Source organism: Pristiophorus japonicus, chromosome 3 (genome assembly GCF_044704955.1).
Source record: "Pristiophorus japonicus isolate sPriJap1 chromosome 3, sPriJap1.hap1, whole genome shotgun sequence".
Classification (NCBI taxonomy): domain Eukaryota; kingdom Metazoa; phylum Chordata; class Chondrichthyes; family Pristiophoridae; genus Pristiophorus; species Pristiophorus japonicus.
The window spans coordinates 257,891,317-257,916,207 of NC_091979.1; the positions used below are offsets into that span (position 1 = coordinate 257,891,317).

Here is a 24,891-nt window from a genome sequence, read left to right on the forward strand (position 1 = left end):
CGTCTGCAATGTAAATAGGTTTCAAATATCAAGATTTTATAATTTGTCCCTTTGTTTAAAAAAAATTAAAGTATCATGCAGCAACTTGGTTCTGTAAAGTAATATTTGGTGCTAAAAATGTATACAAGTAATTTATCTTTTATGTCTAAGGTTTCAGCTGCTCGAGAAGAAGTACCGGGTCGTCGAGGTTTTCCTGGTTATATGTACACAGATCTGGCGACCATCTATGAACGAGCTGGACGTATTGAGGGCAGGAATGGGTCCATCACACAGATTCCTATCCTTACTATGCCTAATGATGGTGAGTAAAAAGGGTGTATTTTGGATTTGATCTATAAAAGCAAGAGTGAAAGATAACGTACACATTTTTAAAATATTGTCACATATTTAATGCAGAGAAATGTGAAGTGATGCATTTTTGAATGAGGAGAGGCAGTATAAACGGAATGCTACTATTTTAATGCAGGTGCAGGAACAAAGAGGCCTGGGGGTTCACACACACATCTTTAAAGGTGGCAGGACAAGTTGATATGGTTGTTTCTTTGTTTAAAAAAAGTGCATATGCGATCCTGGGCTTTATAAATAGACGCATAGAGTAGAAAAATGGGGAGGCTATACTAAATCTTTATAAATCACTGGTTAGGCCTCATCTCGAGTATTGTGTCCAATTCTGGGCACCACACTTTAGGAAGGATGTCAAGGCTTTGGAGAGGGTGCAGAGGAGATTTACTGGAATGCTACCAGGGATGAGGGTCTTCAGTTACGTGGAGAAGCTAGGACTGTTCTCTTTAGTGCAGAGAAGGTTAAGGGAAGATTTAATAGAGGTGTTCAAAATTATGAAGGGTTTGCATAGGATATAACGCACAGCAGCGTTTATGCTCCACTCGAGCCTCCTCCTGTCTTTCCTCATCTAAATATATCAGCATAGCCCTCTATTCCCTTTTCCCTCATATGCTTGTCCAGCCTCCCTTAAATGCATCTATACTATTTGCTTCAACCACTACCTGTGGTTGTGAGTTCCACATTTGGGTAAAGAAGTTTCTTCTGAATTCCCTATTGGATTTCTTGGCAACTATCTTATATTGATGGCCTCTAGTTATGCTCTTCCCACAAGTGGAAACATTCTCTCTGTATCCACTCTTTCGCAATTTTAAAGACCTGTATTAGGTCACCCTTTTTTCAGAGACCCAGCCTGTTCATCCATTCCTGATATGTATACCCTCGCATTTCTGGTATCATCCTTGTAAATCTTCTCTGTATCCTCTCCAGTGCCTCTATTTTTATAATATGGCGACCAAAACTACATGCATTGTGGTCGCCATATTATACAGGTTCAGCATATCTTCCCTACTTTTCGATTCTATCCATCTAGAAATAAACCCTAGTGCTTGGTTTGCTTTTTTTTATGGCTTTGCTAACCTGTGGCGCAACTTTTAATGATTGGTGTATTTGTACTCCAAGATCCCTTTGTTCCTCTACCCCACCTAGACTCGTGACTTCCCTATTCTTCCTATCAAAATGTACGACCTCACATTTATCTGTTTGAAGAGTAAATAAGGAGAAACTGTTTCCACTGGCAGGAAGGTCAGTAACGAGAAGACAGAGAGGAGATGAGAATTTTGTTAACGCAGTGAGTTATGATGTGGAAGCTGATTTACTAGTAACTTTCAAGAGGGACTTGAATATATACTTGGAGGAAAAATTTGCAGGGCTATGGGGAAAGAGCAGGCGAGTGGATCTAATTGGGTAGGTGATTCAAAGAGCTGGCACAAGCACGATGGGCTGAACAGCCTCATTTTATGCTGTATGGTTCTATTTCGAAATTGACAGAAAATTATGCCATATTACCATTTTTTAATATCAAATACATTTTCTTTCAGATTAAATAGAAGTGTGCATTCATTGCTAGTTTGCTATTGAAAATTAAATGATTATAACCTGTTTTTTTTTTCTTGTAGATATTACTCACCCCATTCCTGATTTAACTGGATATATTACAGAAGGGCAGGTCTATGTTGACCGTCAGTTACACAATAGACAGGTAGGATGCACAATAATCAGTTGGAAGGTGCCTTTTAAAAAGATGGTTTGGAAACGATGCACAAGTTTCAGAAATTTGATTTAGTGGTATTCGGGTGATGGATCCATGGATTTAAAAGCTTATAATTCTCATGGCTTTAAATAGATCTGTTTAGATGGATACTAGAAATTCTTTCAGCTGTATAATTCAGGTTGCATTTATTCTAAAGTGTTTGTACAAATAATTACCTGAACCTGCACTTATACGTTTGCCTCTAACAAAATAGTTTTGGGTGAGCAAAAGTAGCAATGTAATTCAGAATGTTCCAAGTCCTAAGGTGCAAAACGCCCCTTCAGGAAGCCATCTTGCATCTATGAGTTGCCAGAGAGTATAGTATAAACCTAACTTAAATGGAGGTAAAGGTATCGAAGATAATTAACCAATGTCAGGTACCGTAATTGATTCAGTTTTAATGAACATCTGCAAAGCATGTGGGAAGAGCTGAAATGTTCTTCAGGAAGCTTGAACGCTTTGAGATTATTTTTGTTGCGTCCTTAGATGCTCTAATAATGACTCTACGAGGCAATGTGTTGAACTTGAACTGTAGTGATCTTAGTCCTTTATTTGCTAACTCCAGAGTGAGGATCACACCTGGTGGCCTGCCTTTTATACTAGGCCAGGCACACCTGTACAGGTAACCTACAAATCTCCCACTTCTGTGGCACATCTTGTGATAGTACCAACAGTAGCCATGTAGGATACATGACATCACTCTCTCCTAAGCCTTTAGTGCAAATCGCCTCTGCATTGATTGTGCTCTGGGCTTAGCTCTATCTGATTGACTCTTGGCAGGTCGTTTTAATCTTGGGTGAGTGGTTGGCGCAGTAGAATGCTGGTGGCTGCTGTTTGCGTGTGTCCCTGACCACTCCATTCTCTCCCCTTCCCCCCCCACATATAGATTATGTTGGAGGCTCATTGCATTCATATACATTCAAGTTCAGAAAAACAAGTTTGCATTACATTTGTGGTTCCGTTGAGACAAGTACGTTCGAATGGTGAGATACATTATCGATGCGGTGACCGGTGCGTAAGGACAAACTAGTTCCAGAACTGCTGGATGGTTTTCCTGCAGTCTGGTGGCGGCACAATGCCCAATGCTGGCAGTGGGAACCCGGTTGGCTCAAGTTGCCTGCTCTTGGGGCTGTTGCCGTGGTTCCTAGCGTCGGGCAGGTTCATAGATGCCTGTGACCTCCCTGTCCTTTGCACCCTGGGTTGCTGCCGCTCCCTGAGGAGCTGTAGTCTAGCAGTGCACAGGGAACTGCTGAATTGTTGGCCTGGACGTTGTTTGGTTTAGGATCCTGGCTGGTCCCGGTCCCTTTTGGGGGGGACTGTAGCGGGTGACCCTTTGTTTCCGGGTATGGCCTTGGTGGCGATGGGGTCTGGGGGCTACGCCTTAGCACAGTTTGCTCTTTCAGGCTCGTGGCGGTTGGTGCTATCGGGTGCCTGAGAGCTGGAGCCGATCAGGGGCAGGGTATCGATGCCGTTGCCCTGCTTGAGGTCACTTGCTCTGCAGCTCGTGTGTATTGGCTGCTTGTGGCCACACTCCATGGTGCATAACTCTGGTCCCCAGGACGCAGGCTACAGCATTGGGTAGCTCGCTGGACCTGTGTGCTCCTGATGGGTGTCTGCCCACTGCATTGGCTGCGTGCAGTTGAAGTCCTACATTGCACAACTTTTCATTGCTTTATGATTGATACTCGGTAGCTCCCATCACGATGGCGCGACTTTTCCTCGCTGGTTGCATGTACACAATTCTAATCATCAATTACACATTTTACATCGTGCGACTTTTCCTTATTGCATGCACACAATTCTGATCGTCAGTTACACATTTTCTCTCTAACTTACAGTTGCTATTGTATTGCTTCAGTGTGTGAAACTGTCCCTTTTAATTGTAGTGGGTTGCAGGCCTCCTTTAAGAGAGCCTTGCTTGCTTTACCCCAATCCTCTTCTCTGTTTGGTGCCACATGTTGCTCCGTCAGCCCTGCACATCATGGTCTGGCCGCCGCCATCTTTTTCTTCAGCGCCTCACCTCATGGTTTGGGCGCCATCTTTCCTCTGTCCACGATATCGACTGCGGTGATCCACTTCTCCCCGAGTTCTGCCACCAAAGCTGTGAAGTCGCCTCTGGATCCGATATTCTTCCTCTGGAGTCCTACTACTGGAGCCTGGAAGGTGTGTTTGGGTCGTCTCAGCTGGATCATCTCCGTGCAGTCGTGCTGAGCAATCTGTGCCTCGGGTGCTGTGCTGGTCTGCTCTCTGGTGCCGGGTCCACCCTCAAGTGAGGGCTTGCTGTGCCTCCGAACGCGGAGGACGTCGATTGCTGGAGGGTTGAAGTCTTCCCACTTCCAATGGATCTTCTCCATCCACCTTCTGCCGAGCAGCTTGGTCCTTCACCTGCAACAATCCACAGGGGTAACTTGTGCACCACGCCATCATGGAGTACCTTTACATTCGCACTACCAAAGACTGGGATAAGTTCATCGGGATACGCGTGCAGCTTTGCCTCAACCGGGACCAACTTGGGACGTTCAGCTTGATTGTTCCCTAGCCTCTCAAAGGCTGCTTGATTCATTACTGACTGGCTCGCCCCCGTGTCCACTTCCATGAAGACTGGAACGCCATCTATCTCTACTTCCATCTTCAGCGGGGAACACTCGGTGGTGCAGATAACCATGCTATATACCTCATCGTGGGGCTGAGCTGCCTCTCTGCCTATCGTTTCATGATCCACGCTGGATTCATGACCATCTGCAGACTCTTCATCGACCGTGAGTCATACTTCTCTCATACATTTGCTGGAGGTGGGCCTTTGTGCTGCAGCCCTTGCACACATCGTCTTTAAAGTAGCACTGGTGAGCCCTGTGATTCCCTCCACAACGCCAACATGAAGCTACTCAGTTAGCCCCCCTTGGTAGATTCTGAGTTAAGGGATTCGGGGGCCTGTTCTCTCTCTCCCCGGAGGGTTCGAGCTCTACAGTCCAGCCTCTAAACGGCACCATTCTTTGCACAGTACCTGCTGGGTTTGAGTCCTGAGGGTGAGACATCTGCCTAAAACCGCAGGTCGAGGTCATGAATGCCTGGCTCACGGACATGGCCTTCTGCAGTGTGACTGTGGTATCCGCTGACAGCTTATGAAGAAGGCCCTCGTGGCCGATACCAATGACAAAAATGTCCCGCAGCGCTTCATTGAGGTGGTTGCCGAACTCACGGTGCCGCCAGTCTCCTAAGGTCTGCAGCATATTTTGTGAATTTCGGGCCGTCTGTGGGTGTAGAACCGGTGTCTGGCTGTGAGGATGCTCTCCTTGGGCTTGAGTTGCTCATGGATCAGGGTTACGAGCTCCTTGTACGTCTTGGTCGTTGTCTTTGCTGGTGCCAGCAAGTCCCTGACTAGGCCATAGACGGTGGGCCCACAACTGGTTGGCAAGATAGCTCTGTGCTTATCAGCCAGTGTGGCTGGGTCATCTCCTGTCGGGTTGTTTGCTGTGAAGAAATGGTCAAGCCTCTCCACAAATGCATCCCAATCATCACCATTGGCGAACTGCTGAAACGTACCAAAGGTAGCCATTTTCACGTGAAAGTTCGTAATCTCGTCGCCAATTGCTGTGTCCTTAGATGCTCTAATAATGACTCCACGAGGCAATGTGTTGTACTTGAACTGTTGTGACCTTAGTCCTTTATTTGCTAACTCCAGATTGGGGATCACACCTGGTGGCCTGCCTTTTATACTAGGCCAGGCACACCTGTACAGGTAACCTACAATTCTCCCACTGCTGTGCCCTCTGGCACACCTTGTAATAGTACCAACAGTAGCCATGTAGGATACATGACAATTTTGTCCTACCATAACTGAGGTAGTGCATTTTGGTGGGAAGAATAAGGCCATATACCCCATGGAAAATAAATGTTTAAATGGGGTAAAAGAACAGTGATCTGGGGGTACAGATACACAAAATCACAAAGTAATGATGCAGGTTAATAAGGCCATAAAAATGCAAAGTACTGGGATCTATTTCTGGAAGAACGGAGTTGAAAAGCAGAGAAATTACGTTGAAACTTGTATAGAGGCTTGGTTAGACCACACGGAGTACTATGGACCGTTCTGGTCTCCATATTATAAAAAGACATAAAGGCACTGGAGAAGGTGCAAAAAAGATTTACTAGAATTATACCAGAACTGAGAGGTTATATCTATCAGGAAATGTTGAACAGACTGGGACTCTTCTCTAGAAGAGAAGCTGAGGGGTGACCTGATAGAGGTCTTTAAGATTATGATAGTATAGATGTAGAGAAGATGTTTCCACTTGTGATGAGACCAGAACTAGGAGCCATAAATATGATAGTAATAAATCCAATAGGGAATTCAGGAGAAACTTGTTTACCCAGAGAGTGGTTAGAATGTGGAACTCATTACCACAAGGAACTGTTGAGGCAAATAGCATAGATGCATTTAAGGGGAAGCTAGATAAGCGCATGAGGGAGAAAGAATAGGATATGTTGATGGGATTAGACGAAGAAGGGTGGTAGGAGGCTTGTGAGTAGTATAAACACCTTCTCGGACCTGTGCTGTAAATCCTAGGTAATATTTTAAACAAATTACTTTATGGGAGCTGTGAAATTTTTCTTAAGTGGTGATATTGATTGCCTACAGGTATAGTTATATTTTGTGCTATTTCATTGCTACCGTGGCTAAAATTCTCTTTTTTTTAAAAAAGTGATTGCAGACAACTCCTTTCCCCTCTACATGGGTTAGCTTAAACTTCTTTTTGGGGTGGGGGAGATGGACAAATGAAACTTAGTGCATCGACAACCTATAATGAAACGGACACTTGGTCACACGGAGCTAAAGGAAGCAACTGTTCAAGTCGAGGCTGAAAAGAGGAGATGCAGTTGTGAAAAAAAATAGTATGCTAGTTTTTAAAAAGAAGGCTGTGATTCTGGTTTGAGAACACTCCTTACTTTCATATTTTGTGCTATTATAGGATATGTACTATGATATACTTTGTTGTATACTGCAAATCACTTGTCCCTATAATGGTATCTTAAGTATACTATACATGGAGAAATACCTCTAATTATTCAATGCAGAAATTGTACATATCAAACTCCTATCTATTTGAGAGGAAATGCATTTACAAACTTTCAACTGCTTATTACAGATCTATCCTCCTATTAATGTATTACCATCTTTATCCCGATTAATGAAGTCTGCCATTGGAGAAGGTATGACACGGAAAGATCATCCTGATGTGTCTAATCAGCTGGTAAGATTTTTAAACTGTTAAATGCCTAAAATCGTATTTCAAAATTGAGATATTATTATTACTGAACAGACACTTAAGCGTGCTACTTTTTGAGCTGCTCATATGTCAGAACAAGAGTTGAATTTGAACTAAAAATTACACAGTACTTAATGCAGTTAAAGAAGACTTGTGTTTTTTTTTGGAGGTTGGTCTATGAAACTGATTTATTTTACACAATAGTTCACTAGCTGGTGGCCCATTAATGGGTTACAATACTACTTTTTCACTTCTACAACCCAAGTTTGAAATCACAATCTTGCCTGTGTGCTAGCTTGTAGGCAAACCAAGAAAAATTAGGTTAACCAGTCTTGGCCTAGCTTCCGGTGGATGCGAGTCTTCACCACAACGGCCTCAAATTTGTTACTAGTTCTTAATTGTAATGGGGCAGTAGGGGACAGAATATATTATAGGTTGAGTGTAGCCTGACTACCTTGGTACTTTCCACTTGTACTGTTAGATAAATGGAACTACTTCCCCAGGGCTGATATCACCACAACAAGCTTAAAGTTCATGTCCAAGTGTTTAATTTGCATTCTAAATATTTTGCACATGAAGTGTGTGAAGGCATTGAAGTTTAAACAAAACCAAATGACAGGGAATACTTAAATCAAGCCTAGCTTTATCTAGCTGTTAATGTTCTAATAACTTGTTTATTTTTATATTTTAACCAACCAATTTCAGTTCAGCAGAGGTATTACTAAATAGTTATATCTTTACAGTATGCTTGCTATGCCATTGGCAAAGATGTCCAAGCCATGAAGGCTGTGGTTGGTGAGGAAGCTCTCTCACCTGATGACCTGCTTTATTTAGAATTTCTGCATAAATTTGAGAAGAACTTCATTGCACAAGGTATGTGTATATATACATTGATCCATACAAATTGTCTGAGGGTTAATCATTCAGCTTTAGAATATTATATATTTATATTATGTATTTATTAACAGAAAATAATTTGCAAGAACATTTTATTGATTTGATTTAAATATCATTTTTAAATGCATAATGATTAGCACATAAATATGTTCCAGTTTCTTTAAAAAGAAACACAAGCCACAGTTCATCTAAGAAAAAAAAATTGTTCTGTTTCTCAGGTTCATATGACAACAGGACTGTATTTGAAACCTTGGATATTGGCTGGCAGTTGCTTCGAATTTTCCCTAAGGAGATGTTGAAACGTATTCCTCAAAGTGTACTGGCAGAGTTTTACCCAAGAGATTCTGCTAAGCATCAGTAAAGAGAGTGGGAGATTTTTTCAAACTATACAAGAGCACATTTAGTACTGAAGCAGTCTATACTTTACACACTCCAGCAATTGTTTACATATATCCATGTTTTTGTATTGTAAAAATATAAAGTTCAAAGTATTATATTGGAGTCCACAAAATACAGCTAGTTGTAAAATCTGTATCTGTGAGCATGCTGAAACTTGCAGAAGTCTGTTTACAGCGATTGAAATCTATTTGTTTACATTCTTAGTGTGTGAATAAAAAATAATTAGATTTATTATCTGTATCAATTGGGATCAGATCAATCAGTTCAGCTAATCAAAAAGGCAAACATTCTCATCTCAAAAGTAAAAGAGGAACTAGATATTGGATGATTTAATGTAACAATTTGCATTGGCCAACCAAGCCTAATTTATCTTAATTAGGGAATTGTTAGAATTTTTAAAATGAGGAAATATGGTCAAATTTTGTTCTAATATAACTTGTTACCAAGAACATAGAAAAAAATCAACACCGTGTTTAAAGTGTATTTGCCTACACAAGTCCTGTATTTCAAAAATAATTAACTGTGAAAGATGTTTTTGATGACATAAGGCACAGCATAAAGATTATTCCTGGTCAATTACAGAGAAATTAATTAATACAAGCAAATAGATCTGAATTAACTATGTCCTGCACTTGCTTCCTATGTACCAATCTTCAGAAATTGGATTGTTTAACTTCTGTGGTTATAGCTATAATAGGGGTTAAAAAAATAGTTTTCTTAAATCATTTGAATCAAAGTTGGTGATTAACTTGACTATTTAATTAGGCCAAAATATATGGTACGGAGATGCATTCTACTTGATTATAATTAGAAGTAGAAAACTACAAAAGTATGATGGGCTTTAATTAACTATTTATTTCCTGTGTGGGAAGATCAGATAATCTGAATATTAATCCAAATTCATTTGTGTAACTTTTGATCTGTGTACATTATACAAGAAAATAATATTCCACTAAGTTTACATTCCTTCTGACTAAATGTTCTTTTAAAAACAAACTTACCCATTGAACCTCCTCTATAAAAGTGTCAAAATTACTGAGCGTTTCCATTAAACTTCTGTCTTGAAAATTAGATTGTAGAGGACTGAATGTGTATACACTGCTGTTCTATTTATGTGCAACTTAAATTGGCAATAAATAAAGTTCTAAAAAGGAAAAATTAGACTTCTAAATGCTTATGATAGTCTCTAGAAAATGTTTGCTACAATGCAATTCTTTTTGCAGTGGATACAATATAAAACATACTGTGAACACTTTGATTATTGTAGAACTAGTCTAATACGTTAGTGCATCACGATGCCTGTTTTGGAGCAGCAAGTTGGATCTAATTTTGCCTTTGCTCTGTTGGTCAAGATATTTAACTATTTAATGTAATGGTACTTTAAATATACATTTAATCTGCATGCCTGCTTTAGACTTTATTTCTATGCCGTTGCTGATTACTACATTTTAGACTCATGCTGAAATTAATTGAATGGAGTGTCTTAAGGAATATTGAGCTTGCTTTGGTTTTTGAGTAACTAGTTCAAAACATGAATTATGTTCTCTTACTGTTCTAAATCATGGTGATTGTAATAGTTGTATGTAGTCTGTTGATGATTTAAAGATACAGTATTGAATACTTGGAGCTGTTTTGTGCTTTCATACTGTCACCTAGATTCTGATTTTCATTTCTATGTTTACTTTTATAGTGAGGGGGAGCAGGAATCAGTAGAAACATGTCGCAAAGTTGATTCAAGAATGAATTATTACAAATAGTGGCAACAAATTACACATCAGTTGCCACATTGTCACAATAATCAAAATTTGACTCTGAAAGAGGACTTGTCAAGTTGACTAAATGTGAACAAATTAAAAGCAGTTTAACAAATACCAATGAATAACCAGCAATCAAATTGATCCACTGTTTATGAAGCCCATCAATCCCCAACTGGCAAGTAAAAGGTATTGATCAATTAAATTATTCAATGTTGCGATTAGTTTCAGCCACAGACTTGGATATTTAACTCATCTGAAAAATAAATAAGTAAAGATAGTGTTTATAACAAACACATGCACACAAAAATCCGAATGAAGTGTCAGTTATTTTGTTACTTGTACGTATAATGTCTCAAATCCCAGGAAATCTGTTTTTTTGCAGAGGCTTACTCTTCGGTTGGGAACGAGCTAACACCCCCCCCCCCACCCCGAATCAGTGTAAAACTCTCTTTGCATTGTTCCCCAATCCCAAAATTGCCTTTCTCCCCACCCCTCTATTGCCTGGTGCTACTAGATCCTCATCTCCCATAATGCTACCAACCAAACCCACGGATGATTTCTAAATGCTACTAAAATGCAGGACCCCCAAGCAATGCTTACAGGAACTCCAGTGCTGCTAAATTTACACCATCAGTACTCCAGTAACTCCTTTCTTACTGCTAGCCCACCGCAATGTCGCATATCCCACCATTTCCCAGATTGCCACTTCCTACCCTTGATATTGCCTACTATTTTATAATATCCCACACTATTGCAATTTAAAAAAACATATGCAGGAGCCATAAAGAAAATGTACTTGCATTTGTATCTTTGATATAAAATGCCCCAAGTGTTTGAGATAAAGGGAGGAGATGCATTGAAGGAGAGGTTTACAAACACAGGAAAGAGAAACTTCAACAAATGAAATGAATGTGGAAAAAAGTTACATGCAGAAATGAGTAGGTGGTGAGCTATAGACCGGTATAGAAGACAATGAGGCAGTTTTATGAAAAGACAGAACTTTTTTACATTTTTCCTCGAGGAATAATGGCTCAGAAGATCAAATATACGTTGTTATATGGCACAATAACCCTGTGATTATAAAACAATGTTTCCTTTGACTTGTTGGGGAATGTTTTGGCATTCATTATACTGGCTGATACCACTGCAGTTGAGATCAAATTTCGCATCGCTGCAATTAGAAGTTCCAGCTTAAGTGCTGCTTAAGACTCAACTGGAAATGCTATTGTAATATGGTTAACTGGAGCCAAGTATCCAAATGGAACTGCGAGGCCTGGACCATCACTATTAGGCACCCATTTCCAACCAAGCACACACCCATCATCAATCATTTAATCTCATCTGAGGAGCAAAAAAAATGACAAGCCCGAGGCCAAGAATAGGGGATGGCTGGAGCTAGATGTTTGTTTTTGCTAGAGGACTCAGGCTACATCAGGTAAGCAGTTCAAGAATTTTATCTGCACACAGGATTTCTGTCTGTTTCCCATGATCTCGAGTAGTTCAAAATATGAGCAGATGTGATACCAATAATTATCTATTGAACCTACAAATAATCACATCAGTTGGGTGGAGGTGTCAAATATTGCACCCAACCCTGTAAATACTGTGGCATACCAATTCTAGTAAGGCATATACAAAAAAATTTGAAAAATGTTTTTCCAATGGCTATTGGTCCCAACTTGTGATATCTCACCATTATCACCAGCATCTGTTCACCATAGATTAAAATATAATTCTACTCTGGTTGGTCTTGCAACTATTTCACAAGAATCAGTTTGGATGAAGAAAGGCTGGCAGCTGAATAGATCTCATTCTTCCAGAACAGTACCTTTACCATTATCTCATTGTAAGCCAGCTAGCTTTGAGAGTTCATTCAATGATGGTAAGACAATACATTCACAAGCAAAGTTATGCTTACTCAGTTTAATTATCCAAATAAGGTGAAGTACTTGCAAAGAAAGTCCACTTGATTTGGGGCATAAGAAATAGAGGCCTAGAGTGCAAAAGCAAGATGGTTGTGCTAAACCTTTATAAATCACTGGTTAGGCATCAGCTGGAGTATTGTGTCCAATTCTGGGAACCACACTTTAGGAAGGATGTCAAGTCCTTGAAGAGGGTGCAGAGGAGATTTACTAGAATGGTACCAGGAATGTGGGACCTCTGTTACATGGAGAAGCTGGGATTGTTCTCTTTAGAACAAAGGTTAAGGGGAGATTTAAGAGAGCTTTTCAAAATTATGAAGGGTTTTGATAGTTAATAAAGAAAAACTGTTTACACTGGCAGCAAGGTCGATAACCAGAGGACACAGATTTAAGGTAACTTGCAAAAGAACCAGAGAGGAGATGAAAACTTTTTTTTACACAGCAAGTTATGATGATCTGGAATGGCAGACATTAGTAATTTTCAAAAAGGAATTGGATATATAGTCAAAAAGGAGAAATTGCCAGAGCTATGGGAAAAGCAGTGGAGTGGGATTAATTGGATAGCTCTTTCAAACAGCCGACACAGGCACAATGGGCCAAATGGCCTCCCATGCTGTACGATTCTACGATCTGGGAAAATTAGATCTATCCAGTATACCATTGGTAAGCTTATAATACGTTTCCTGTATTACAAGTCACTACGCTTCAAAAGTACTTCATTGGCTGTAAAGCACTTTTGGATGTCCTGAAGTCGTGAACTACACTATGGGCCCAAGTTTCCACATGATTTGCGCCTGATTTTTAGGAGCAACTGATGGAGAACGGACTATCTTAGAAATCGCAATTCTCCACATTTTTTTTTCTGCAGTTCTAGTCAGGTCGAACAGAACTTTGGAACAGAATTTTTTCTTCAAAAGGGGGTGTGTCCGGCCACTGACGCCTGATTTCAAAGTTTCCACAGTGAAAATGTACTCCAAACTAAGTTAGAATGGAGCAAGTGAAGATTTTTGTAGAACTGAAAAAACCTGTTCTACACATTAAAAAATCAGGCGCAGGTTACAAATTAGGCGTCCAGAACGAGGTAGGGGGGGCGGAAGGAAAGTCATTAAATTCTACAATAAATCCTTATTTATACTTCTACAAATATTATATAAATAAATCCAACCTGAATAAACATTTATAAGCAAAGAAAAGATTAAATAAACCATCTTCCTACCTGTGTGAAAGTGCTTCAGGCACGGAGAATGCTGCAGTCAGCCTGAGGCGCCCGTTCTTCCCGCGGGGGGGGGGGGGGAAAGGAGGAGGCGCCCGTTCTTTCCCGCGGGGGGGGGGGGGAAGGGGGAAAGGAGGAGGTGCCCGTTCTTTCCCGTGGGGTGTGGGGGAGGAGGAGGTGCCCATTCTTCCTGCGGGGGGGGGGGTAGGAGGCGCCCGTTCTTTCCCGTGGGGGGTAAAGAGGAGGCGCCCGTTCTTTCCCGCGGGGGGGGGGGGGGGGAAAGGAGGAGGCACCCGTTCTTCCCGCGGGGGGGGAGGCGCCAGTTCTTCCCGCGGGGGGGGAGAGGCGCCAGTTCTTCCCGCGGGGGGGGGAGAGGAGGCGCCCGTTCTTTCCCGCGGGACCGGGGGGGAGCCCATTCTTTCCTGCCGGGGGGGGGGGGGGGGGGGGAGGCGCCCGTTCTTCCCACGGAGGGGAGAGGAGGTGCTCGTTCTTTCCCGCGGGGGGGGGGGGGGGGAAGGAGGCGCCCGTTCTTCTCGCGGGGGGAGGGGAGAGGCGCGCCCATTCTTTCCCGCGGGGGGGGGAAGGAGGCGCCCGTTCTTCCCGCGGGGGGGAGGGGAGAGGCGCGCCCATTCTTTCCCGCGGGGGGGGGAAGGAGGCGCCCGTTCTTCCCGCGGGGGGGGGGGGAGGAGACAGTGAGAAGGCTGCAAGTGCTGATGGCAATGTGCTTTTATTTAAAAAATGTTCAAAAATTAAACAGCTACAATGAACTACAAAAATGGCCGAGTGCCAATGTCTACCTCCAATGTTCGCAACTGCAGAATATTGGAGGTAGACATACCCAGGAATATCGTGATCAGAATCAATTCCCATTAAAAGTCTGAACGTCTTGGCTTCACAAGCCAAGGAAGAAAAAGTGAACGGTTGGATTTCCTCAAGCAAAAGCCAAATACTGCGGATGCTGGAAATCTGAAATACGCACAAAAAATGCAGGGAAAACTCAGTAGGACAGGCAGCATCTGTGGCGAGAGGAACAGGATTAACGTTACAGGTCGTGACCTTTCATCAGAACTGGCTTCCTTCCTCGAGTCATACCTTTACTTTTGAAATAGACACACAACTGTGGGCATTGAAGATAACACAATGTTTTTAATGATAAATACCGCCTTGAGCTACCTAGTTCCTTTTGGTAGAAACAATACTCCATTGCGGCTTTGTTTCAGGGTGTGTTCAAAGTTACCTGGTTGCAGCTATACCAGGACTCGTCAGTCACCCCTGGAGCAGCGCCAGCGTGGATCGGAGGGCCACCTGCCTACTTCCTGTTAACAGGTGAACTCCCAGACACACAGGATCGTTCGACACCCCCAGCAAAAATGGCCACTTCTGAGGAAGAAAAACACATCAAAACCCTGAACGACTTGTCGAAACAAGGTGCGTGCGTGTGTTAAAGATGTAATGTTACTTCTACCTCACCCCTTACGATCCACAAGGGGCTCTTTCCCCGCAATAAAGCAATTGCAAACAGTTAAAAACACTGAAGCGATTTAAATGTTTGGCGAATAGGTGAAGAAGTTAGTTCCCCAACTTAGTTCCAAACAAGGCAGCTTTGACAGGGATACATTTTAAAATCTGAACTCTTACAAGCTTCTGTCAATTAATAAGTACCTGTCAAATGAGTGCTTTGTGATTTCGTGAGCACGTTAAGGGCAGCTTTTGGCACAGAGCTGTACTTTTCAGATAATGCCGGCAGTTTATCTGTATATATGTGAAATAATGGCGCCTTTAATGCAATTAATTTATTCGGGCGTCTCAACGCAAACTTATATGAACGATACCGCTGGACACTGGTTTCAATAGTTTTTGAGTGAGCTGTATTACAGGCCTCTGCCTCATAACTGAGTGCATGCTGCATTATATATTGCGTTTGCAGCAGAGATGGGTCTTGCATAGTTCTGTACATTTGAGTGACAGTTACTCATCGACAGTCAAGATCCAACATTTCAGGGTAATTATTAGCAGAAATTACATGTTATACGTAGTGATAAATTATATCCTTAATTTGTCAGTGATAGAATCACTGCCTATGCAATCCCAATATCAGCAATTTGCCAACACTAATTGTTTAAAAAGATATATATAAATAGAGTACTACTCACGCTATGTAGTAAGGCCTCACTGTAAGTATTTGCCAGGATCAATGAACTACAGCCTGACCTAATTTTCAATGCAGGCATTGTACTCTATTTCAATGTGGTATAGTGACAGATGGAACAGGCCTATTATTGTAACGCTCTACCAAAAGTAAAAATGAGACGTGATCTGGCAAGATTGGAGAATTGATTTCTTAATTCTCTAAATTTGGGGGTTTGGATGGTGCAGTAGGTTAAATTTAGCTCTGCGACTTGGATCAGACACCAGCTTAAGTTGATGGCACGAAGGTCACTGCAGTTCATCTGTAAGGGTATTAAGTGAAGTGAGTTTTGGTTGCGTTAACCCCATTTTTAGCAGGTGTGAGATTGGACACTAATTCCATCAGATCTCACAAATGCCAGAAAGATAATGATGCGGAAAATGGAAATGGTTCACTGATGCTGCAAGGGATGGACTTTTGAGTTTGCAGCAGAGTACAGGAAAAGTCACTGTGCACCAACATAAAAGATTTACCAATATGTAAAACATGTCAGAATTTATGAAATGTAGTTTCCTTAATTCTTAGCTGACTATTTTCTGTATGGCAGTAATTTTTAGGTCCAGTTATCTAGCCTGGATATCAACCACATAATTTAAATGAAGAAGTGCCCGCCCACAAGGAAAAGTTCAATATGGACGACAATAGAAGTAAAGAAAAGAAAGACTTACATTCATATAGCGCTTTTCACAACCACCGGACATCTCAAAGCACTCTACAGACAATTAAGTATTTTTTGGAGTGCAGTCACTGTTGTAATGTGGGAAACGCAGCAGCCAATTTGTGCACAATTAAGCTCCCACAAACAGCAATGTGATAATAAGATAATCTGTTTTTTTGTTATGTTGATTGAGGGATCAATATTGGCCGGGACACTGGGGATAACTCCCCTGCTCTTTTTCAAAATAGTGTCATTGAATCTTTAACATCTACCTGAGAGAGCAGACGGGGCCCCGGTTTAACATCTCTGAAAGACAGCACCTACAACAGTGCAGCACTCTCAGTACTGCACTGGAGTGTCTGCTTGGATTTTTGTGCTCATGGTCTGTGAAAAGGGAGGGGAGAAAAGCGATGTGCTCAGGTGAGAAGTCTGAGTTCCAGCCAGCAAGTTATAGTGGGTGGGGGTTGTTCAGCTAGTCAGGGTGCTGGGGATGAGGCGGGGGAGTGGAAGAGGAGAGATGGACTCGGGTGAGGTATGTGGACTCCAATCGCCAAAATAGTCAGTGTGGGAAGGGGTTTGGCACCAAACATATAGGAACTCCTCAGTGATGGTAGTGGGGAGGGGGGAATTACTGGGGTGTGGTTTTCCGACTCCGAGGTTGTATTCTTAAACCATTCCATAATTTTCTAGGCATCGATCTCCACTACAAAAAAAACTTTTCCTTTCGTAAACTACCACATTTAAACGAAATTGCTCTGGCCTATTGAAATTTTCAAAAAGGGTAAGGCCAGTCAGTGTAGCATCCATGGTAGGGAACATTTTAGATTCTTTGAGGGCTAAATATTGACCAGGACATCGGGGATAACTCCCCTGCTCTTCTAAATAGTGCCATGGGATCATTTACGTCCACTTGAAAGAACAGACAGGGTCTCGGTTTAACGTTTCACCCAAAAGACGGCACCTCTGACAGTGCAACGCTCCCTCAGTACTGCACCGGAAAGTCAACTTAGATTTTTTTCTGTGCTCAATTCCCTGGAGTGGGACTTAATTTTCTTTACTTTATTTTTATATTTGTCTCGAGCCACCCTGCTATACACAAGACTATGAATAAGCTTGTAATCCCATCTAATTGTGTGTGTCAATTGTGGCTCAGTGGGTAGCACCCTCGCCTCTGAATCAGAAGGCTGTGAGTTCAAATCCCACTGGAGAAACTGGTCAAGAGAGTTAAAAAGGAAGCACTAAAAGAAACAGCAATTTTAGAAAGGTAGTCATTTACAAGCTGAGGAAAAGTAGACAAGGCACAAGACCCAGATGATTTTGAACAAGGGTACTTAAGTGGCTAGTGAAGTTGATCATGTTCTTGCCACTCTCTTCAGGGAATCATCAGAAATAGTAGTGATGGAGGATTGGAAAGTAGCTAACATAACACCAATCTTTAAAAAGGGACACAGGAACAATCCAGATAATTATAAGCTAGTGAGCCTAACATCTGTTGTGGGTGAAGCAATGCAAGGCATCATGAAACACCTAGGTATGGTAAGTGGGGGTAAGCATAGATTTATGGGGAAGAGGTCTTCAAGGAAATGATAGACCATGTTAACAGTACAAATTACATGGATGTCATTTATTTAGATCTCAGCAAGGATTTTGATACGACACTACACAAGCAATTAGTTTTACATGGTAGGACAGCAATGGAATAAGAGGTAAGATTCCACACTCGACCAGCTCTGTTGGATGGGCCACATTGTTCACATGCCCGACACGAGACTCCCAAAGCAAGCGCTCTACTCGAAACTCCTACATGGCAAGCGAGCCCCAGGCGGGCAGAGGAAATGTTTCAAGGACACTCTCAAAATCTCCTTGATAAAGTGCAACATCCCCACTGACACCTGGTCAATGATTGCCCTAAGTGGAGGAAGAGCATCCAGGAGAGTGCTGAGCACCTCGAGTCTCATCGCCGAGAGCATGCAGAAAACAAGTGCAGGCAGCAGAAGGAGCATATGGCAAACCAGACTCCCCACCCACCCTTTCCTTCTACCACTGTCTATCCCACCTGTGACATTGACTGTAATTCCCATATTGGACTGTTCATTCACCTGAGAACTCACTTTTGGAGTGGAAGCAAGACTTCCTCGATTTCAAAGGGCCGACTATGACTGAAGAGATAAGAAATGGACTGAAATTTGCCTAGGCCATAAAAAAGCAAATGATGGTTGTGAATAGAACTGTATCAATGTGGCAAAGGGTCATTAGTAGGGTGCTATAGGAATCAGCATGTGGTCTTGCTGTTCACAGTGAATATAAATAACCTGTTGTTGGAGACAGAAATGAAGCTAAGTTTTCAGATGATACCTAATTGGGGTGGCGTTGGGGGGGAGGGGATCAAACAATGGGAAACAGGGAAACTAAATGCAATAGAGGTTTTTTTTTGGATAAGTTGGGAAGCTGGGCTCATGTGTGGCAAATGGCATTTAATGTGGACATATGCAAGGTCATAAGCCCACTGAAAGGAAATAAACAGTGATAAGATAAACTAAATGACTGCAGACAATAAGATGAAACACAGGAGATGGATCTGTGAGCATTGGTGAATAGTTCATTGAAACCAACAGAGCTGTGTACAGCAGCGGTAAAGAAAGCTAACTGGACCCTGTGATGTAAAGCCAGAGGGAAAGAGCACAAATCTCAGGTTAATAATTAGTCTGTACATGGCCACATTGGGACTACTGTGTACAGTGTGGTCACGACTACTGCAAGGTTATCCAGGCAGTGCAGAAAAGGGTAACCAAACTGATATCTTCATTAAGGCATTTGAGCTATGAGTTGAGATTTAAAAGTCTGAAGAGAGGTTGACGAGTCTGAGATTATTTACTCTCGAGAAGCGAAGTTTTAGGGGCAATATTATTCAAGATTCTTATGATAGATTGTTTCCTTCTTTGGGGTTGTCGCAGTCTAGAATCAGGAGATATGTGGCCCCGATTTTAACTCCAGACGGATTCCCCACTCGGGCCTGAGTTAAAGTACAGTCGGGTCTCGATGTCATCGGGCCGCAACATGCATATGTGAAGAAGAACCCTGTTGGCTCCGGGCGTCTGTCCTTGTTGCCTGCTCAGGAGAGCAGGTTAAAATTGCAGATGTTGCGATCATGACGGCTTTTGGACAGGTAAGAGTTGGGGTGATTTTTTTTAACTGCCCACCCACCAGGTAGGGCTGCGCAAGTAGGATTAAAATCACCCCCCATCAGGGGTTCAAGCTTAGAAGAGGAAAGGTGCACTGACAGTTTATAGAATTGTAGAATTTTACAGTACAGGCTATTTCTCCCATCAAAAATCCACCAGTGTTCTTCTTCATAAAAACCAATTTATTTAATCCCACTCATCTATTCTCTTACCCCATCAAACTAAGACATATCCTTGAGAGGCAAAGGATAGAGAGTGACTGAAAATACAACCTCTTTGACTGAGAACCACATGTGAAATAAATTCTCCAGCTCTGCCTAGAGACCGATGGATAATATTGATCTGCACTGAAAATCAATCCACACTGCGGAAGCTAAACCAGAGCTAACTGGGCTTCAGTGAACAGACATATGAGCAGAGTTTTAAGCTGTCATTATTCTGCCTGATCAGGAACCAGCAGGAGAGTCACCTGATGGTGCAAATGTTCCACACATGAGTACTTTTGCATTCTGGGGTAACTTCAGGGGAATGTCCACACAGCACAGGAAATTCCATTCCCATGCTATTTGTATACAGCAAACACAGACATAGGAATCAAAATGCTGAATATCAACGTAAAATGCTGATGGCTAGCATATTTCTCTTTCCCTTTTCAAATACTTTATGGTTTGTGGCAGAGAATTCCACATTCTGTTCACCATATGTATAATATATCCTAACCTGTACTTTAATTCTTTGTATGACTATTGTAACTATGCATTTATACCCCCCACTGGACATGAATTTTATACAGACCTTCGAATAGCATTTTTAGATCTATGAATAGGCAGTGGTAGCACGATATTGTGAGCTCCTGTAGTAATAATTGAAAACTGCATTGACTTCTTATGTGAAAATGTCTTTTTCTTCTGTTGTAGCAATTGATGACTATGAAGAACTTGTAAAAGAAAATGAGAAGATAAGAGAGGAGGTTAGTACTTTTCCAATAGTTCTAAACAAAATAGCGACACCGTATGGAGTAGAACTCGATAATTATCTTGTGAATTCTAGAAGTGCACGCTGGTATAGTATCTACTACATTTACCTTTCAATGGATATGACGGATGTCATTTTTTTAAAGCATGACATAATATAGCTTGCAAAAAAATAAGCAGTCTATTTATAACTTATTATACAAAATGATATCCATTTCCTCCAATTATTTGCTCTGGACCACAGAGCCATTTTGGGTCTCCACCTCCCACAAAAGTAGTATTTCTCTCCTCCCACCCCCCTGCATTGATCAGTTCTGATCGGTCCTGCTACCACCATACTAACGAGCTTTTATATCTCTTCCATTTCCCCCACCTTTCATGAGAGATATTTCAGCCTTTGCCACCTCTTGTTCACTAAACAGGGGAATAAGCCTATGCAACCTCCTCTCTCCACCGATCAAATATATTTTTGCTGGTCAACTGCCTAATACTCCTCCACTGGGCATCAAAATGAGCCCTCAGAATCTGTTCTGCCCCCACCGCTAATTATCCAAACATCCTCCACCACTTTTTCTTTCTCCAGTTGTCACCCTTCTCCTTCTTTTCTCTTCCCTCCCCTCAGCTTCCAAACTCTCCCCCTTTCATCCTTCCTCCACATGTTTCCCTCCTCCTCCTCCTCTTCTCCCTCCACCCTATTCCCCTTCTGTCCCCTCTCCCTGTATACCTCCCTCTATCATCTTCTATTTCCTCTCTCTTTCTCTCCTTGTCCACTCCTTTCCCCCTCTCATGCTTTCTTTCTTCCTCTCTTTCTGCTCCTCCATTTCTGCCTACCCCTCCCTCCCCACTCCTGCCCCTCTCCTCTTAGAATCATAGAAAGTTTACAGCATGGAAGGAGGCCGTTTTGGTCCATCATGTCCTTGCCGGCCAACAAAAAGCTATCCAGCCTAATCCCACTTTCCAGCTCTTGATCCGTAGCCCTGTAGGTTACTCTTCCCATTCTCCTTATCCCCTCTTCTCACATCATCCCCTCCTTTCTCTCCGCACATCTCCGTTCCCCTTCATCCTCTTTTCTCTTTCCCCCCCCTCCCCCCCCACCCCACCTTATTCTACCTTCCATCTGTGTCCAGTCATCTTCTTTCTAATGCTGCTTCACCAGAATACTTCACTTGCTCTAAACTCCGTGTGTGAAACACCATGGAGATTGATTAGTTAATTACTAATTACAACCGGCCTATTCAGCTCCTTCTTAATTATAAATTTCAATGGCATTTATAGAAATGCGACAGCTCAAAAGGTTTGCTGTAAAATTCGGTATTATACAATAATTGCATTTTGGTAGACAAACGTTTAGAATTTTGCTACAAAAAGCAAACATGAAATTTTCCCCTGTGGGATGTTATGCCAATGCAAATTTTGTTGGATTGTTTTTAAAAGAAATATCAAGTTATATGATTGTTTTATGATCATTAAGATGGACAATAGAGCTGAGATAAGGAGCTGTCTTTGATTATTCAGACCTTGTGCTACAGATCATTGGTAAATACAATTTTTTTTCATGAACTTCCGTTAATTCTTTGAATTACTGTTCATTTATTATTATATTAATACATTAATGTATTGAATGTGTTACACAGTTTAATTATTTAATTGAAAATGATTGAATATCCAGTGGATTCTCAGTCAATGGAATAACCACTCAAACAGTGCCTGTATGAATAGGTTGTGATTTTGATGGAAATCCATTGTAATTGGGTTAAGATATAATTAATGAATGTGGTCATGCATCATAGTATTATGAACCTTGGGCAGGGATCATGTAGATAATTTGTAATGGACTGTTCTGACATGTGTTGCACAAAATATATTGTTCTGTCTTCCTGAATTGATTAATATAAATATGTAAAATTGTGGTGATATATGTCCTCTTTGGTAACTAAATACTGAAACTAAAAATTAACTGAAAATCGAATCATTTTAACCAAAAGTGTTAGTAAATAGCATATAAAATGAACCAATTATGAAAGCAAATTGTACATTGGTCTTTGTCAAGACTAAAAGCAAATTTTGCTTAGAATTTAATTTGCATTCTATATCAAGTTTATGTGGTAACTAAAGTATTCAAAATAAAACTGACCTCGTCTTAAGTATGTGTAACATTGTTATTGTCTTCCCCGTTAATTGTAATTAATCAAACATTATGTTTCCAAAATATAATTTTGAATTCACAATAACATAAGTTGTTGAGCAGGAAATTCCACTCATATTTTAGAAAGATGGTTCTTTGCAGATAAATGTCCATTATATATGAGATTTCTCTGCCCCCAGTGATAATTGAGACAAGTATTGAAGCTGTACATTTTGTTACGACTTCTTAAGAATAGGGTTTGTCACCATTTGCCAAATTATCTGTCAACCTTTCCAAAAATTGTCTGCTGTGCAGCATCTGTTATTGTGGTTCCCATTGCTATGCTCTCCCAGCGGCATCATTTCTAAGAAAGATATCCTTTAATAAATAGTGTTGTCATTTTTTAGTAGCTCTTACAGACAGCGTTAGGACCATGCAACCCATGCAATTGCACAGGGTCCCGAGTGGCTCCAGTGAAAGGACCCCTACGCAATGTTAATTGCTGATCCTTCATCATTTTAGCAACTATTTTTATATTCCCTATTGCAAACCTGATTTTTCCATGATCGTAGGCATGCGGATTTGACACCAGATTAAGTAGTTAGTATTTGGTATCATTGTCTAGTAAAATGGGGAGTCCCAAACCAAATATTGCACTGGGCCCCGCAAGGCAAACACAGCTCCTGCTTCAAAGGTCTTGCTGCAAAATCGAGCCTTTAAACGTTCCAATGCAACCCTGATACAATCGCTCCAGTTTTTGCAATGAACTATGGACATAGATTCTTCCCTTTCTCTTTAAATTTTTAATCCAGTTGGAGATGGTGTTGTGCTGATACTGGTCTCAAAATGGTACTTGTATAGTGCAATGTACATTTGGCAGCCCTGTGTTTTACTGCCTTTTGAATGTTACACTTTGTCCAGTGGCATGCAAATAAACACACTTATGTAGAGCTCTGTTTGTCAGCCAATAAAATTTATTGTTAGGAGAGTGATTGCAGTGTCGGTACACTCATAACTTTAAAGTATTCAAATTAATAAAATCTCCAGGCTTTCCCTATCAATTATTTTTAAGCTTGGCTTTACACCAGACTGGGGAAATTAAACCGTGCTCAGGTCACCATCAAGCATTCTCAAATCAGCGACAGCAAGGGTATCCAATCATAGGGTCAGATCCATGTGCCACAACTAGTGAGTGGGCTATGTAAACCTAAAACACTTTTGGGATGGGCAGAATCATAATTACAGTTGTCATGTAGCCAGACATGTTTACTGCTTGTACTATTACATGATTATGTCACCAGAGGGCACTACTATGGGAAACTTGTACACCAGCTGTATGGTCACTAAAGTGTGCCACCAGAGGGCACCGCAGTGGGCAACTTGTAGGTTACCTATACAGGTGTGCCAGGCCTAGTATAAAAGGCAGGCCACCATGTGTGATGATCACTCTAGAGTCATATTAAATGGACTAAGGTCACTACAGTTTGTGCAATACTTTGTCTCATGGAGTCATTATCAGAGCATCTAAAGACATAACAATTGGCGCCGAGATTACGGACTTTCACGTGAAAATGGCTAACTTTGGTACGTTGCAGCAGTTCGCCAATGGGGATGATTGGGATGCCTTTGTGGAGAGGCTCAACCATTTCTTCACAGCAAACGACCTGGCAGGCAATGATCTGGCCTCGCTGACTGATAAGCGCAGAGCTATCCTGTTCACCAGTTGTGGGCCCACCGTCTGTGGTCTCGTCAGGGACTTGCTGGCACCAGCGAAGATGACCAAGACGTACGAGGAGCTTGTAACGCTGATCCAAGAACAACTCGAGCCCAAAGAGAGCATCCTCACAGCTAGACACCGATTTTACACCCACTGACGGCCTGAAGGCCAGGAAATCGCGAAATATGCTGCAGACCTCAAAGGCTGGCGGCACCGTGTGATTTCGGCGAACACCTCACCGAATCACTGCGGGATATCTTTCATGAAAATCAGCCACGAGGGCCTTCTTCACAAGGATCTATCTGCAGATACCACAGTCACACTGCAGAAGGCCATGTGCCAGGCATTCATGACCTCGACCTGCGGTTCTAGGCAGATGACTCATCCTCAGGACTCAAACCCGGCAAGTACTGTACACAGACTGGCGTCTTTTAGAGGCTGGACTGTAGAACGTGAATCTCCTCATGGGAGAGAGAACAGGCCCCCGAGTCACTTAACTC

The 24,891-nt window shown here is 41.8% G+C and overlaps 2 protein-coding genes across 2 annotated transcripts in view; both read left to right on the plus strand.

Moving 5' to 3' along the window:
• The window catches only part of LOC139260239 (V-type proton ATPase subunit B, brain isoform-like), a 105,058-nt gene extending 94,339 nt beyond the window's left edge, over positions 1-10,719 (plus strand). Inside the window, exons 10-14 of the mRNA XM_070876565.1 lie at positions 151-301; positions 1,959-2,041; positions 7,240-7,344; positions 8,103-8,232; positions 8,475-10,719. Coding sequence (XP_070732666.1) covers positions 151-301; positions 1,959-2,041; positions 7,240-7,344; positions 8,103-8,232; positions 8,475-8,617 — 612 coding nt within the window. The 3' untranslated portion in view covers positions 8,618-10,719. The remainder of the gene's footprint in view (positions 1-150; positions 302-1,958; positions 2,042-7,239; positions 7,345-8,102; positions 8,233-8,474) is intronic.
• Positions 10,720-14,885: 4,166 nt separating this feature from the next.
• The window catches only part of shtn1 (shootin 1), a 116,858-nt gene continuing 106,852 nt past the window's right edge, over positions 14,886-24,891 (plus strand). Inside the window, exons 1-2 of the mRNA XM_070873968.1 lie at positions 14,886-14,975; positions 20,493-20,545. Of these exons, the coding sequence (XP_070730069.1) occupies positions 14,918-14,975; positions 20,493-20,545 (111 nt within the window). The 5' untranslated portion in view covers positions 14,886-14,917. The remainder of the gene's footprint in view (positions 14,976-20,492; positions 20,546-24,891) is intronic.